An 18,173-nucleotide genomic window follows, 5' to 3' on the forward strand; every position below is an offset into this window, starting at 1 on the left:
TTAACTTTTTGACTGCCTTGTGGCTACTAGTGGCCACAGCAGAACTGCATGTCTGACTCTTGTAGCCGCTGGAATCAACTGCAGAGCTTCATCCCTGTGGTGAAACATCCATCACTATGCTTGCGGCAGTCACGTGTTAAAATTCTAGGATGAGCCGAAAAGTACTGGCTCTGAATTTTGTATTCGAAAGCTCTTAAAACTTTTTAAATAAAATGGACTTCATTAACATTCTACATCTCTGTTCTTCATGTCTACATATTTATTTATCAACACAGTCACCCTGGGGATGAACAGATTTCTGTCAATGAGGGACCATCTTGTTGATATTGGCACTGTAGAATGGCTCGACTTTGCTAGTGGAGCTACAATCTCACCTCTGCTTACAATGCTTCATCACAGTTACAGTGAAATCCTCGAAGGTGTTCATTAAGTTCTGGAAACAGATGAAATTCAGATAGGACCAAGTCGGGACCAATGGGGTATGACAGATGGCAGTGAACCCAAGGCGTCGCATTGTTGCAAATGTCGCAGCACTCGTGTGTAGTCTGGAACTGTCATGCTGAATGTGAGACTGAACTCTTCAAATTACTTTCAGTTTTCTGAAGGTCTCTCATGCACTGACAGAATTATGTTACATTATGTTACAAAACTCTCTAACTGCAGAGGGTTACAACTTGCATCAGAAAATTGGGATGTCCATCGAGTAATATACACTACCGGACATTAAAATTGCTACACCACGAAGATGACGTGCTACAGACGCGAAATTTAATCGACAGGAAGAAGGTGCTGTGATATGCAAATGATTAGCTTTTCAGAGCATTTACACAAGGTTGGCGCCGGTGGCGACACCAACAACGTGCTGACATTAGGAAAGTTTCCAACCGATTTCTCATACAGAAACAGCAGTTGACCGGCGTTTCCTGGTGAAACGTTGTTGTGATGCCTCGTGTAAGGAGGAGAAATGCGTACCATCGCGTTTCCGACTTTGATAAAGGTAGGATTGTAGCCTATCGCGATTGTGGTTTATTGTAACGCGACATTGCTGCTTGTGTTGGTTGAGATCCAATGACTGTTAACAGACTATGGAATCGGTGGGTTCAGGAGAGTAATATAGAACGCCGTGCTGGATCCCAACGGCCTCGTATCACTAGCAGTCGAGATGACAGGCATATTATCTGCATGGCTGTAATGGATCGTGCAGCCACGTCTCAATCCCTGGGTCAACAGATGGGGAGAACAACCATCTACACGAATAGTTCGACGACGTTTGCAGCAGCATGGACTATCAGCTCAGAGACCATGGCTGCAGTTACCCTACACGCTGCATCACAGACAGGAGTGCCTGCGATGGTGTACTCAACGACGAACCTGGGTGCACGAATGGCAAAACGTCATTTTTTCGGATGATGAATGCAGGTTCTGTTTACAGCATCATGATGGTCGCATCCATGTTTGGCGACATCAGGTGAACGCACTTTGGAAGCGTGTATTCATCATTGCCATACTGGCATATCACCCAGCATGATGGTATGGGGTGCCATTGGTTACACGTCTCGGTCACCTCTTGTTTGCATTGATGGTACTTTGAACAGTGGACGTTACATTTCAGATGTTTTACGACCCGTGGCTCTACCCTTCATACAATCCCTGCGAAACCCTACATTTCAGCAGGCTAACTCATGACCGCATGTTGGACGTTCTGTACGGGCCTTTCTGGATACAGAAAATTTTCGACTGCTGCCCTGGCCAGCACATTCTCCAGATCTCTAACCAATTGAAAACGTCTGGTCAATGTTGGCCGAGCAACCGCCTCGTCACAATATGCCACTCACTACTCTCGATGAACTGTGGTATTGCGTAGAAGCTGCATGGGCAGCTGTACCTGTAAATGCCATCCAAGCTCTGTTTGAGTCAATTCCCAGGCGTATCAAGGCCGTTATTACGGCCAGAGGTGGTTGTTCTGGGTACTGATTTCTCAGGATCTATGCACCCAAATTGCGTGAAAATGTAATCACATGTCATTTATAGTATAATATATTTGTCCAATGAATACCCGTTTATCATCTGCATTTCTTCTTGTTGCAGCAATTTATTGACCAGTAGTGTACATGACATGTAATACCTCAACCGATTTTGAGATCAGAATAAAAAATCCAGAGGCATTACTTTCCAGCACACCCTCATATTATATATGCAAAGGAAAATTTCATATCTGATCTCTCTTTTCCTGCCAACAATATTTGAAACAGATTGAAAATATTGTTGAATCAGAAATTATAAAAGAATATAGGTGTTAAATGGTAATGCTTGCTTCTATTAACTGTAGTTGTTCTTTCAGTTATATTGTATTTATGGTGTGGTCATTACTTTTAGGATGTTGGCAAACATTCCTGTATATTTCACGATTGTCATAAATTTCCAGTGATCATTCTCAATGTGGGACAAATAGTCTATAAGGGGTCGGGCAGTAAGGGCCACTATCACCCTGTGAACTACAACATTGAATTTAAGGACTACGAGACTGCATACTGTAACAATGCTATTTAAGAATATTGGGGGCTCTCAGGTCTGTTATTGGGAGGAGGCAAAGGAGCTATTCTGTCGTGCATACTTATTTTGATGAATACTGCTGGCAGAAGAGTGTTCCTCAGGTTACGTACTTTACAGGGCTTGTGGGGAAAATATATAGGCCCTGTCTTGTAAGGTTAATTTGAGTCACTGACAATCTGTCTTTTTGAGCAGGAAAGGGGATAACTTTGGTTTGGGTTTGTTTCATGTATGCCCTTGTTCATTTTTTTTTAGAAAGTTTAGTTTTGTGTTTTTATTATTTTGGTTTTTTAATTGTTTGTTAAATTGCGTTATTTTACTATGTTCAACCACTTTTTTTTGTTCATCGTTGTTATTTCTGTTTATGAGTATCGATACTTCTTTCATGAAAAATTTTATGTTTGGGAAGTTTGATTTTTTGTATTGTTAAAGTTGTTTCTGTTGTGTACACTTTTGGCCTTCTGCATTGGTATCAGTCTTTTAAAGTGAGCAATACAGGTCAATTGATGTTGTTGATACCACCTTTTGTTTGTTTTCATTATTTTTTGGCTACGTCTATTGCTAACACCTTTTGGCATTTTGTACTGCCATCTGATGTTGGATTTCTGTATCAATATTTGTCTTTTACATTGAGTTGCAGTTGGTTTCTGCTAATTTTCTGGTTTTAACTTATTTTCTGGTTTTAACTTAAAGCTGTATCATGTTTCTCTGGTTGTTCCATTTTGTCAATTTTTCTACTATCATCATTTTGCAGTTGTTATTTTAGAATTTACTTTATCTTCACCAAAACCTCCATCTCCCATGGTTGTTCTGTTAGATTCAATACTTATTATTAAAAATTTCTAACAGGCTGCATTTGATGTTTACATTTTCACGCCATTTTGAAATTGTGTTTGTGTAGCACCTAAGGGCTTGACAAGCCCTATGGCATGCCTCACAGTACATGACACATCTCTTAAGCCGGATCTATACACGCAACAAAAGTGTTGCCACAGCTAGTTGTATACTACAGTTACATTGCAGTTGCATGTGTGAATCCCCAGTTTTAAGTTGCGCAACTTAAGAGATGCAACTTTGGTCATGCCACAAATGTTCATCATGGTTGTGCTTTGTTACACCACTTCCCTTTCACCACTGCTCCCTGGTAGCTGTATTTTGAACACAGTTATCATAGAGTAATTGCTGCTGTGCTCTATTCAATTTCAGTGTATTTTCATTTTATTACAAAAATGTCGAAACAGCAGTTGGTAGGTACACTTCTACAGGTTCTACGACTACGAGAATAAAACTTGTGTTTTGCAAACCAATGATGTAGGCCTATCCCATAATCTTGAAAGATTTTGGGATGACAAATAAATTTAATGAGTTACCAAAGAAAGCGAGTCATATAAACTTTGTGATTTGTGAGACCAATCACTGTATTAATTGTGGATTATATGTGGGAAATAGCCTAGGAGTGTGGTGTGGCAGCTGTTAAACTAAAAATTAGTTATTAGAAATGCCTGCATTAACAAATACATCAAGATTCTTGGAAGGGTGGTGTATCTGAACATGATGTTTACATGCCAGTTGTTGTTTACTTTGCCATAGCAGACAGCATTTTTGTCTTTGAATGTTATTTCTTTTGTAAATGTGTTGGTGCCCATGATTTTCCCCTGCACGAAATTATTTTCGGTTATAACATTTGGGCTTCGTCTTCCTCGTATTTAACTCTTGTCACAGCTCTAATGCCATAACCTGCACTATAACATTAACACTCACCCATATGTTTTCAGTTGATTTCATGATAAAAGTTGTGAAACTACGTAGAATTTGTGGTGTATTGTATGAACATAGCTTACGCTACCACTACAGAAAAACATAAGCTGTGGTGTCACGTTAGTTGCACGTGTGAACCCGGCACTACATGTAGCAGTGACCACCTCTGAAAGGGAGCATGTGACTATTTGACAAGTTTAGCTATTCTTAACTGCATGTTTAAATACATACAAGCTCTATACAGCTCACTAAAAAGTTAAGACATTTTGTTTTCCTGTGGGCCATGGGCGGAGCCGAGCTTTTGCGATGTATGTCAGGCAATGCAATTAGTGTGGTGTCAGAAGTTCTTTGCGGGACTCTATTTCCCATAATGGCTTGATATGATGTCATTTGCCAAAGCCAACAGGAAGTATCAATTGGTCTTATTTATCCATTGTTCTCCATAGTCCTTGACATTTAGGTACATTTCAGTCATATATTTCCAATCATTGTAATTAGCCACACAAGATGGCCTTTCAAAATTCAACAGTGGTTGCCCACTCAAAGCTACCGGCACCTTAGATACATTCAATTAGTTGAGCAAATAAACCTTGAATATTTCTCAACAGAAATACAATACCAATGTGCCGAACACACATAAAATACGGTGTCTCAAATGAAAAACAAACAATCATAATTCATGCCATGTAGATACTATCGATCTTGATTTATCAGTTTCTGAAAGATGGTTGGTACACTTATCAGACTTTCACCACTAGCCATCCCTGTGATAAAAGTTTAATATATTTTCTTATTCAGTTTTTAAATGATGGCATTCATGTTTTATGTGCTGAAGTCGCTTGCAGAAATTACAAGAAAAAATAATCCGAGAAGGAAAGTTGCCACTCACCATACAGCGGAGGTGCTGAGTCACAATAGGCACAACAAAAAGATTTTCACACTTAAAGCTGCACACTGCAGAGAGAGAGAGAGTGTGTGTGTGTGTGTGTGTGTGTGTGTGTGTGTGTGTGTGTGTGTGTGGACAAAGGCCATTGGCCAAAAGCTTTAAGTATGAAAATATTTTTGTTGTGCCTATTGCGACTCATCATCTCCACTATATGGTGAGTGAAAACTTTCCTTCTCATGATATTGTTACATTCCATCCTGGATTTTCCATTTTTTGTTAAAAAAAATCAGTATTTAATAGTCTATCTGTTACATCACTACCCTGCTACATGCCAGTAATCAGTTAACTGAGTAAAATTACGCATAAGTATTATCAAGTTCAATACATTTTGAAGACAAAGCTATTTGAAAGTAACACAAATTTGCATTTTTAAGACAGATAAAATTTTTAAGACATTAAGGGAACTCAGTACATTTGCAAGTATCACACATTCCATGGTAAAAGACTTTTCAAGGTACAAGAAAATGCACGACGAAAATCGGGTTATACAAATAGTTCTAAAAATGTATAACATTTTACTCACCATTAAATTCTGTAGATTGATGAAGAATTAACAATTTATTCCAAATAGCTTTAATCTATTATACAGCTCTTAAATGCGTGAAACATTAAATATTCGCAAATGCCATGAAAAACAAAACCTCGTATCTAACAACAACAAAAATTATTGAAACTGCTTATGGCTGTCTCTACTGTGCATTCCTTCACGTGAGATTATAAAATCAGTCACTGGATTGAAGTATCAACTAAGAAATATTGTGTGCTCCTAGGTACACTACCCTCTAGATAAAACACACTCTCCTGCTTTATGAGTGTGGAAAATTCAGTAATCTCTTATGGGCCCATAACTTATCAGGTATTGACTCCAATCAGTCCTTTACAAAAATTATAAAGTTGATTTAGAAATGAATGAAACTGATGTATATCTCCACCATGTTCCTGGGAACACAAATTATCAAAACTGTTTATTCCTTGTTTGAAGTATTACAGATGAACAGCATCTGAGTAGTTTCAGTAAAGAAACAGCGATCTTTTTTTTCCCCAAATCAGCCATTTTCTCTTAATATGCTTATGCTAAAGTAACTATAAGTGATTCTTACAATAGTCACTGTGATATTAGTAGCACTAGTTGTAATTTATTTTTAATTAGTGTATTGTTAATACAGTGTATTTATTATGTTTCTGTGCTTTACTTGACTTCTTGTATTGTGCACCTTGAATCATTTCACATCCCTGAAGATTCTCCTCATTTGATGGGATCTAGAGAACAGAATGAATGAGTAGTTACTTTGAATTCTACTGGAAATTAATTGTCCAGTTAACCTCTTACCTAATACATTCTGATGTAGACCATACCATGTGTGGTGTGGCCATATGAGAGGCAACACATCGGCCATAGCCATGTGTGACCCCTTCTTGTTGTGTGAATCCTGAAACTCTGCACTTACATGTTTCACAGAAAGCTTCATCCAAAGTTTGTTGCTTCTCTCAGAGAGTGAAACAATCTTCACATTAGTGGAACAGTGTTCTCATTTATGTGACTGTCATCATTCTTAGCTAAGTGGTTGTTATTGTAGTCCAATCTGTACCTGCCTCCCCTCCCCCCCCCCCCCCCCCCCAACCACACCAATAAAAAGAAAAAAAATATGCTACATTAAGTTCTTTGTCAAAATATCTCCCCAGGAAGCACAACTCACAGGTGACATCTCTGGGTCTTGCACTGGGCTTAATGATAGAAATTACGTGGTATTCATTACTCAGGAATTTTTGGACAAATTTTGGCCTTCCCCTCCTATGACTAATAATACCTATGAGAAGGACATTCCTTGTCGTTTTGTTTCATGTTTACTATTACCCCCGAAATGCACTGTTTACCCTGTTGTCTGATTGTGGATACTTTTTTCCACAGTTTCTAGAGCACCAAAACTGTTCGAGACATCTAGATTAAAGCTAGCAGACTTGCAATATCTCATAAACTTCATGAGAGATTTGGCAGTTCTGGTCATGAAGTTCTATCTTCTAACCCACTCCTAATTGTATCACTACCAACTACAGCTCTCACTTGCTCCAATTCTACCTTTGCTTCTCCAGGTGCAGCTATGAGATTCACAGTCAAGTGTCCTCCTTCATAATTTTGGAGCTATAGGTATAACTACTACACTGCAAAAAGGCCAGCCACATTGCCTTCCAAGCATGTTGCACGTTGCTGCACAAAATTCTATTTGGAAAAAGTATATCCGTTGTTCACACTTGTTTATTCTCTCAGTATTTATTCTTTGTTTTTAGATAGTTTTTTCAAGTTCCTCTCTGTTGTTGCTGCTGCTACTGCTGCTGCTGCTGCTGCTATTGTCTTCATTAAAACTGCTTCCAGTCTAGTCTCATGAAACTTTGTGATGAAATTTTATGTGTATTTGCTTTAGTATTTCACATCTTTCTCTCTAGTGGACTCGTGCATTCTGTTTTCAAGTATTATTCTTCTCTTTCTTTTTGATAACTCTCCGTTCTTGCATGCTTTGTGTTTAGTAATGTGTACAACACCACAGTAACAAAAACAATTTAAGTTTCTGTGGTGGAATATGTCCACTATTCTTCTACGAATTGTATTGTCCTTGTGACAAGAATAAGTCTTTATTTGCCAAGTGAGTGATGTTGGTGAACCTCTTCTCCAGTATTCTAAGCATCTCGTACTAGTTAGTAATTTGGAAATTCAACTTTTTAGTTACTCTGAATGGGCCTTTCTGCACTGTATGATCATGTCCACTTTACAATAGTGAATGTGTGCTGTTTCAGATGATAGAGTTTCTTGGGCAAAAGCTAGATGAAACAGAACGCGAACTGGAGGAGGTGCGGAATCAGCTTCGAGAGGAACAACAAGTGTCTGCCACTCTAGAAGCAGAGCTATGTGACTATGATGACTACTTCATTGATGGTACAGTGACAAGTTACAGGATGGCACTGTCATTTGCTGGAACAAGGTTTGTATGCGACAATATGGTGACACACGTTACTTAAATTGCTTACTTGCCAACATTCAAATGTTAATCAAACAATGAATACTCCAGGTAGGAATATCAACAATCTAGGAAAAGATAGACTGCTAATTACTGTAAAGAAGACACGTCAAGTTGCAGACAGGCATGATTAAAAGACACTCACATATAGCTTTTGGCCACGGCCTTCGTTAGTAAAAGAGTTGTAAAAGTGAATCACTGAAATCTTCCATAGGCATAATAATAATTTTATATGATCCCATGAGAATTTACTGTATATGAATCAGGTCAATTTTGCATGTTATCGTACAGTTTTGTTTCACAGTGTTACAAATATAATCTTGAGATGGTAATTTTTTGCTCTTAAGCATAATTTGTTGTCAGTATCTCATAACCTACAACACATTTTGAATACAGTATTGTTGTTGTCTTCAGTCAGAATACTAGACTCATGCAGCTGTCCATGCTGCTGTATCTTGTGCTATCATCTTCATTTCCGCCCAGCTACTGCAACTACATCCACTTGAAACCGTCTGTCATAGTAAAGCATAAAAATTGTAGAGGGAGACTATGGTTGTACAACCATAGTCTCCCTCTTCAATTTTCATGCCCGACACTTCCCTACATTAACGGATTAACTCTTCCTTGATGTTCCAGAATGTAAGCTATGAACCTTTCACTTCTTTTATTTAAGGTGTGCCAAAAATTCTTTTCTCTTCAGGTTGATTGAGTACATCATCATTAGCCAAGCTATAATCGAATCTTTAGCATTCTTCTGTAGCAGCTTGATTCAGAAGTTTGTTTGTCTTTTATCTATACTGCCTATCATCCATGTACACCTTTTCATGTCTCACTACCTAATCTAATTTCCTGATCATGATTTGATTTAATATAACTACACTCAATTTTACCCTAGATCTGTTTTTGTTGCTTTTAAACTTTTAACCACTTTTCTAGGTACTATCCCTTTCTGTTGAAAAGATCTGACAAATCCTAGGTTGCTTTTAACAGGATTACAAGCCATCAACAAATGTCAAATGTTATTTTTTGTCTAATGGACTTTAAAATTCCATTCCCAAATTTGACCTTGGTTTTCTTTATGTACTTCATGTACAGATCTGATAACAATCAGGAAAGGCTGCATCCCTCTCTCACTCCCTTCTTAACTACTGCCTCCCTTCACATTCTTTGACTCTTACAACTACATTCTGATGTCTGTAGAAGTTGTAGATAGACCTTTTGCACACCTTATTTTTTATTCCTGGTAACTTCAGAATTTCAATTAACATATTCCACTCAGCACTGTCAGAAGCTTTTCCAGCTAGAAATTGATCATCAGCATCTACCAGTTATTACATTATTCTGTAAATGATTCAAGTTTGTATTTTGCAGCCATGACTTATTAAACTTATTTTCAAGTAATACATATCAGTAGCTTTTTTTGATAGTGGCATTGTTACAGATGTCTTGATTATTGATAATATTTTTCCTGTCTTGTATGATCTCCACAACAACTGAAACAGTTTTGTCATAGATGGTTCTCACAAGAATCTTAACAGTTTGAAGGGAGTGAGATCTATCCCAGGTGAATTATGTTTCAGTATTCTGCAAAATTCTTCTCACAGTATCACATCACTTACTTCATCATCATCATCTATTTCCTCTTCCACCTTCCTATCACCGCTTAGTAATGAGTTTCCATCTGAGCTCTTGATGTTCATTCATCTTCTTCTTTTTTTAAATTAGTGTCTATGTTTCCTATGGTCATGCAGGCACCTACAGTTCAGGAAAAGAAAGCACTATGTACCCTTATAAATGCAGTGATTATAGAAGAAGAAAATAAAAAATCTCCACAAACAAAACATATCCCCCCTTGAATGGCTCCAGCAATCTGATCCTGATAATTTACAGGCTCAAAATACCCTAAATGAAACAGTTAACAATAAGACATTAGTTTTGAAGCCTTCAGATCATTTTTGGGTGAACATATGCATTCTCACAAAATACCAAAGGAGTGACAGTTTTCCACCAAAGTCTACAAGGACTCTCAAGTAAAGTAGATCAAATTTCTCTTTTCTTGGAGGACTCAAAAGGGATAAATGATGCTGATGCTGATGTTGTCTGTTTCAAAGATCACTTTGTCATTTACACCACCAGCTCTCTCCAGATTTTAAACTATACTCCAGCAGTGTAACCTATAGAAATAATATGAGGGAAGGAGGAATAGAAATTTTTGTGCCCTTTCACAGCACTTGACATCAGGAATAATGCCCAGAGCAACATTTTGAGCCATGTGCAATTGAAATGGTGGACTTTTTCCACTGTAATAATTGTGGCCATTTGTAAAGTTACTTCTGAAACTCTGGTACTGTATGAAACAGATCATCTGCTGATGTATCTTTTAATCAAAACCAATGGATAGAGTAGTTCTTCGTCATTTTAACATAAATTTTCTAACAGACCCACATCATTAAGCTGATCTTTAACACCTGATGTGTTCTTTTAACCTAGTAGTGGTCGTTAATTTTGCTGCCAGAGTCACTGCCAGTTCCAGCACACTAATTGACAACATCTTTGTAGACAGTGACAAAACTGACAACATTTCTGTTGGACAGGTCAAAAGTTGCCTTTCTGACCAGGATGGGCAAATGTTGAGTCACTATCCACAGCATATCTCAGATGCTGTGGGACCCTACTGGTGAACAAGCAGGCTCACAAATGATGTTACAATTCAGAAGTTTAAACTCTACCCTCAGGAAGTTGATTGGGCACCTATTTATTAAGAACCTGATACCAATATCTAAATGTAATATGCTTAGTGATGAAATTGCATATGCCTGCTCATATAACATAATGCACAACACACTAGGTTATGAGACAGGAAGCTGAGCGACACCAGGATCAAACCCATATGGTAAATTACTGAACATGGTTGGTCCACCAGACAGCCTGAATGTGATTTTCAGGTGGTTTCCATACTCATTTTGGCAAATGCTGGACTGTTCCCACCTCCTATCTGAAAAAAATATTATACACAAAAAATTAAAATACAGTCATACACAGAACATAGCTTATACAACGCACAGACAACTGGTACATCCAACTTTACCTCGGATAAATGGCAACTGCAGCAACAGAAAGGGCATTTGATCACACACTTGAAATAATATACATATGCCAAATCCTGAGTGCAGCAGCAAGGAAAAGAATGAAAGAAAGAAAGTAATGAAATTCCATTTTTGCTTCAAAATAAATTCTGAAGAAGAATCTACAAACTACACAACAAATAATTACATGAGAGCCATGGATCAGTTTTGCCATCGAAATGTACTGTAGAAGGAAATGATAACAATACAATGAATGCAGATTTTAAAATAACGCTACTAAACAAAAGAACTTCTAAAACATTAATTGTAAGATTCTAAACAAGGTGACTGAAAAAACTAAAGCGATGAAATTGATCAATCAGGTAACAAAATCAACAGTATATGCAATCCTTCCTTGTTTATACATATAAATCAGGATGTATGTGTATATGTTTAGCATATCCTCCTAAACCAAATTTAATATCCACACTACCCTATGACAATCAGCACTGTGAGGTTAGAAAGTCCTACTTCCATGGAAGCAGAGATATGGAAATAAAAGGGTTTTCTACCCCTGACATGTATGCTGCCGTGCACAACATGTGTGTTGTGAAGTTAGCATCAGGAAGCCTTGCAGCGTTACATGTGTGAATGGGCATGGTAGTGCACAGAGAGGAAATGGCTACTGAGAGAGGATGAGGTGGATACAGAAAAATATGGGAGGAGTAGACTGACAGGGAAAGGGGGAAGAGGGGATGAACAGAGAGAGGGGCAGGAGAATGTGATGGACAGATATAGGGATGAGGATGGAATGAATAGAGAGGGAGGGGTAGATGAGATGGGCGGAGAGAGTAAGGAGGAGAAGGTGGAGGGGAGAGGAGGGGGGTGGGGGAGGGGGAGAGAGAGAGAGAGAGAGAGAGAGAGAGAGAGAGAGAGAGAGGAGATGGCCAAAGAGTGTATGGAGGAGGAGGAGACGGACGTAGAGGGGGCAGAGGAGATGGATGGAGAGGGGCAAGAAGGGAACATACAGCAAGAGGGGGAAGAGGAGATGTGCAGAGGGGAGCACATGAGATGGGCGGAGATAAGTGAAGGAGGAGCCGGCCGGGGTGGCCGAACGGTTCTACAGTCTGGAACCGTGCGACCGCTACGGTCGCAGGTTCGAATCCTGCCTTGGGCATGGATGTGTGTGATGTCCTTAGGTTAGTTAGGCTTAAGTAGTTCTAAGTTCTAGGGGAGTGATGAGCTCGGAAGTTAAGTCCCAAAGTGCTCAGAGTCATTTGAACCATTTGTGAAGGAGGATATGGGCAGAGATTGGTGGAGGAGGATAGGACAGAGGTGGGAGGAGGAATATATGGTCAGATAACAGATAAAGGGGGCAGAAGAGATGGACAAAGAGATTGAGTAGGAGGAGATGGACAGAGTGAGTGAGGTGGAAGAGATGGGCAGATAGAGGTGGGAGGACGAGGTGGACTAAGAAGAGGGGAGATGAAGAGGTAGACAATGAGAGGGGGGTGTAGGAAGTGTGTGCAGCATATCAGTCTCAAATGCTAACCTGGGTGAAGCTGCAGGAATATAAACAGGGTGGCCCATTGGTAGTGACCAGGCCAAATATCTCACGAAATAAGCATCAAACAAAAAAACTACAAAGAATGAAACTCGTCTAGCTTGAAGGGGGAAACCAGATAGCACTATGGTTGGCCCGCTAGATGGCACTGCCATAGGTCAAACAGATGTCAACTGCATTTTTTAAAATAGGAGCCCCCATTTTTTATTACATATTCGTGTAGTACATAAAGAAATATGAATGTTGTAGTTGGACCACTTTCTTCGTTTTGTGATAGATGGCACTGTATAGTCACAAATGTTTAAGTACATGGTACCATGTAACATTCTGCCAATGCGGACGATATTTGCTTCGTGATACATTACCCGTGTTAAAATGGACCATTTACCAATTGCAGAAAAGGTCTATATTGTGTTGATGTATGGCTATTGTGATCAAAATTCCCAACAGGCATATGCTGCTCGGTATCCTGCACGGCATCATCCAAGTGTCCGGACCGTTCGCCGGATAGTTACATTATTTAAGGAAACAGTAAGTGTTCAGCCACATGTGCAATGTCCACCACAACCTGCAACAAATGATGATGCCCAAGTAGGTGTTTTAGCTGCTGTCATGGCTAATCCTCACATCAGTAGCAGACAAGTTGCGCGAGAATTGGGAATCTCAAAAAAGTCAGTGTTGAGAATGCTACATCAACATCGATTCCACCCGTACCATATTTCTATGCACCAGGAATTGCATGGCGATGAATTTGAACATCGTGTACAGTTCTGCCACTGGGCACAAGAGAAATTATGGGACAATGACAGATTTTTTGCACGAGTTCTATTTAGCGACAAAGCATCATTCATTAACAGCGATAACATAATCCGGCATAATATGCACTGTTGGGCAACAGAAAATCCACAATAGCTGCAACAGGTGGAACATCAGTGACCTTGGCGGGTTAATGTATGGTGCAGCATTATGGGAGGAAGGATAACTGGCCCCCATTTTATCGATGGCAATCTCAATGGTGCAATGTATGCTGATTTCCTACGTAATGTCCTTCCGATGTTACTACAAGATGTTTCACTGTGTGACAGAATGGCGATGTACTTACAACTTGATGGATGTCCAGCACATAGCTCGCATGCGGTTGAAGCGGTACTGAATAGCATATTTCATGACAGGTGGATTCGTCATCGAAGCACCCTACCATAGCACACACGTTCACTGGATTATCTATGATCAGTAAGAGAACTTGAGAGTGCGCCACAGAAATTCCCTGGCAGGCTGCTACCCTAGACAGAGCAGCAGCAGCTGGCCATGAGAGTATGTTACAGAGATTTTCTGGCAAGCTGCTTTCTTTGCTGTGGGGAAAGTTGAAGGATATTTGCTATTTTGATCCACCGACAATGCCTGACAATATGCGTCAGTGCATTGTCAATGCATGTGCAAACATTACAGAAAGCGAACTACTCGCTGTTGAGAGGAATGTCATTACATGTATTGCCAAATGCATTGAGTTGACGGACATCATTTTGAGCATTTATTGCATTAATGTGGTATTTACAGGTAATCACACTGTAACAGCATGCGTTCTCAGAAATTATAAGTTCACAAAGGTACATGTATCACATTGGAACAACTGAAATAAATTGTTCAGACATACCTACATTCTGTATTTTTAATTTAAAAAACCTCCCTGTTACCAACTGTTCATCTAAAATTGTGAGCCATATGTGACTATTACAGCGCCATCTATCACAAAGCGAAAGAAGTGGTCCAACTAAAACATTCAGATTTCTTTACATACTACACAAATATGTAATTAAAAAATCTGGGTTCCTATTTTTAAAAAAACGCAGTTGATATCCATTTGACCTATGGCAGCGCCATCTAGCAGGCCAACCATAGCGCCATCTGGTTTCCCCCTTCAAGCTAGACAAGTTGTGTTCTTTGTAGTTTTTTTGTTTGACATTATTTCATGAGATATTTGGCCCGGTCATGATCAATGGACCACCCTGTATATAAATATATGTCTGTAAGAGTATATGTCCAGTATCTCCTCCTACACCACTAGATTGATTTTGACCGCAACTGCTTCACATACTGCTTGCTGTATGAGAATCAGCACTGTGGGGTTAGAACTTCCTAGTTCCCATAGGAGCAGAGACACAGCCAAAAATTATTTTCTACTCCTGAATTGTAGGCTATCCTGCACAATAGGTATGTGGTGTGTGTACAGGCATGCTTTGCAGGGCTACACATACAGATGGGCACAGCTGAACAAAGATAGATGGGTGAGGACGTGGATAGTGAGGGGGAAGGTGGTGGTGGAGCATGAGAGGTTACAAAAAAAAGGTGGGAAGAGGAGACAGTCATACAGAGAAGAGGGAGAAGGTGAGAGAGAACGAGAGAGAGAGAGAGAGAGAGAGAGTGTGTGAGTGGTGGGGGGCGTGTGGAGGGGGGGGGGAGGTGATGGACAGAAAGAAGATTGAGGAGGAGATGGAGAGGGAGGAGAGAATAAGATGGATAGTGAGAGCAGAGAGGAGAAGAGAGGGGGGCAGAGGAGATGGACAAAGAGAGTGTGGAGTAGATGGAGGTAGAAGGGAGCAGAGGAGGCAGTCAGAGAGAAGGGCAAGGAGGGTACAGACACTGAGAGGAGGAGCGGGAGATGGGCACAGAGAGGGGAGGAGGAGATGGACAGAAAGAGAGGTGAGAGGGGGGGAGATGCAGGAAAAGTTAGGTGAAAGGTATAGGGGAGGGGGGATAGTGGGCAGGTGGAAAAGAAAAGAGGGGATAGGAGAAGATAGGCACAGAGAGGGGGAGGAGGATATGGACAGAGGGGGGATTAGGAAGATATGTTCAGTGAAAGGGAGCAGTGGAGATTGACAAAAAGAGGGGGATGGGCGAGATGAAGAGAGAGAGTGAGTGGGTAAGAAATGAACAGGTAGAGGTGGGAATACAAGCTCAACAGGGAGATAGGGTGAGGAAGAAGTGAGCTCACAGGAGGGGGGGGGGGGAGAAGATGTGTGCAGTATATTTACTAAACTATGGAAAATCCAGGATAGAATAATGACAATATAATGAAAAGAATAGATTACTACTCACCATATAGTGAAGATGAGTCACAAACAGAACCTGCCTGTGATTCAACATTTCCACTATATGCTGAGTAGAAGTCTACCCTTTTCCAGAATGAAATTTTCACTCTGCAGTGGAGTGTGCACTGATATGAAACTTCCTGGCAGATTAAAACTGTGTGCCCGACCGAGACTCGAACTCGGGACCTTTGCCTTTCGCGGGCAAGTGCTCTACCAACTGAGCTACCAAAGCACGACTCACGTCCGGTACTCACAGCTTTACTTCTGCCAGTATCTCGTCTCCTACCTTCCAAACTTTACAGAAGCTCTCCTGCGAACCTTGCAGAACTAGCACTCCTGAAAGATAGGATATTGCGGAGACATGGCTTAGCCACAGCCTGGGGGATGTTTCCAGAATGAAATTTTCACTCTGCAGCGGAGTGTGTGCTGATATGAAACTTCCTGGCAGATTAAAACTGTGTGCCCGACCGAGACTCAAACTCGGGACCTTTGCCTTTCGCGGGCAAGTGCTCTACCAACTGAGCTACCGAAGCACGACTCACATCCGGTACTCACAGCTTTACTTCTGCCAGTATCTCGTCTCCTACCTTCCAAACTTTACAGAAGCTCTCCTGCAAACCTTGCAGAACTAGCACTCCTGAAAGATAGGATATTGCGGAGACATGGCTTAGCCACAGCCTGGGGGACGTTTCCAGAATGAAATTTTCACTCTGCAGCGGAGTGTGCACTGATATGAAACTTCCTGGCAGATTAAAACTGTGTGCCCGACCAAGACTCGAACTCGGGACCTTTGCCTTTCGCGGGCAAGTGCTCTACCAACTGAGCTACCGAAGCACGACTCACGTCCGGTACTCACAGCTTTACTTCTGCCAGTATCTCGTCTCCTACCTTCCAAACTTTACAGAAGCTCTCCTGCAAACCTTGCAGAACTAGCACTCCTGAAAGAAAGGATATTGCGGAGACATGGCTTAGCCACAGCCTGGGGGATGTTTCCAGAATGAAATTTTCACTCTGCAGCGGAGTGTGCGCTGATATGAAACTTCCTGGCAGATTAAAACTGTGTGCCCGACCGAGACTCGAACTCAGGACCTTTGCCTTTCGCGGGCAAGTGCTCTACCAATTGAGCTACCGAAGCACGACTCACGTCCGGTACTCACAGCTTTACTTCTGCCAGTATCTCGTCTCCTACCTTCCAAACTTTACAGAAGCTCTCCTGCGAACCTTGCAGAACTAGCACTCCTGAAATAAAGGATATTGCGGAGAGGGGGATGTATCAGATGTAAAAATTACAGATTGATTTCATTTCTTACAGTGTTTCCAAAAATAGCCATAAATGTGTTGCATGTTAGGACTGTCAAACACCAGGGCACTTCAATGTTTTAAATAAAAGACAATTTGGTTTTCAAGAGAATGTATCAACTGATCAAATGAATTCACATTGTGAAGGATATCTTAAGAGTTCATAAGTGAGAACCGTTCACCTCCGGTGTTTTCTGTGATCTGACTAAAACCTTTGGTTGTGTGGTCCATCAACTAATACTAGGTAAAGCCTTGTAATAGGACATCAAGGCCCCATTAAGTAATCTGCTAAAATGCTGTCTTACTAACAGGACACTAAACTAATTTTGGAAGAGGTGAACTGCAAATTGGGAGTAGTGGAAGCATCAGACTAGGGCATTATTCATCAGAATCCATCAGGTTTCTATCCTTGGTCCTTTATTGTTTCTGATTTATGCTAATAATCTACCTGCAGCTGTGAACAGTGTTGAGTACAAATTTATCATGTTTACAGATGACACCAGGATTGTAACAGAAAATTTGTCAAACACAGTCCCCACCATTTTATAAAAAGTCATTAACTGCCACCCTAAGCAAGAGAAATTTTAGGTTGTTTGGATCAAGTTACATAGACACAGAGGAATACTCAATGACACAGAATGAGAAGGAATGCATGATTGTTGATTGTTGGGGACTGCACCAGACAAGATTTGAAAACCTGAGAGCTTAAAGTTGGAATATAGGATAATAAGCAAGACAGAGATTACTTACAAAACATCATTCAAGAGTTTATAAGAGCAGAAAGCTAAGTGTATTTTATGTGGTAGAGGTAGAAGGTTGGGAAAAGTAGACAAGTCAGAGCACAAAAGATACAGAAAACTAAAAGTGGGTGAAGAAAAGAACAGTTACTGA

At 40.3% G+C, this 18,173-nt stretch overlaps 1 protein-coding gene across 1 annotated transcript in view; it reads left to right on the plus strand.

Moving 5' to 3' along the window:
• The window catches only part of LOC126188417 (myosin-7B-like), a 105,528-nt gene that overhangs the window by 71,333 nt on the left and 16,022 nt on the right, over nucleotides 1–18,173 (plus strand). Inside the window, exons 7-8 of the mRNA XM_049930021.1 lie at nucleotides 8,045–8,229; nucleotides 15,125–15,279. Coding sequence (XP_049785978.1) covers nucleotides 8,045–8,229; nucleotides 15,125–15,279 — 340 coding nt within the window. The remainder of the gene's footprint in view (nucleotides 1–8,044; nucleotides 8,230–15,124; nucleotides 15,280–18,173) is intronic.

The sequence above is a fragment of the Schistocerca cancellata genome, chromosome 5, assembly GCF_023864275.1.
Source record: "Schistocerca cancellata isolate TAMUIC-IGC-003103 chromosome 5, iqSchCanc2.1, whole genome shotgun sequence".
NCBI lineage: Eukaryota > Metazoa > Arthropoda > Insecta > Orthoptera > Acrididae > Schistocerca > Schistocerca cancellata.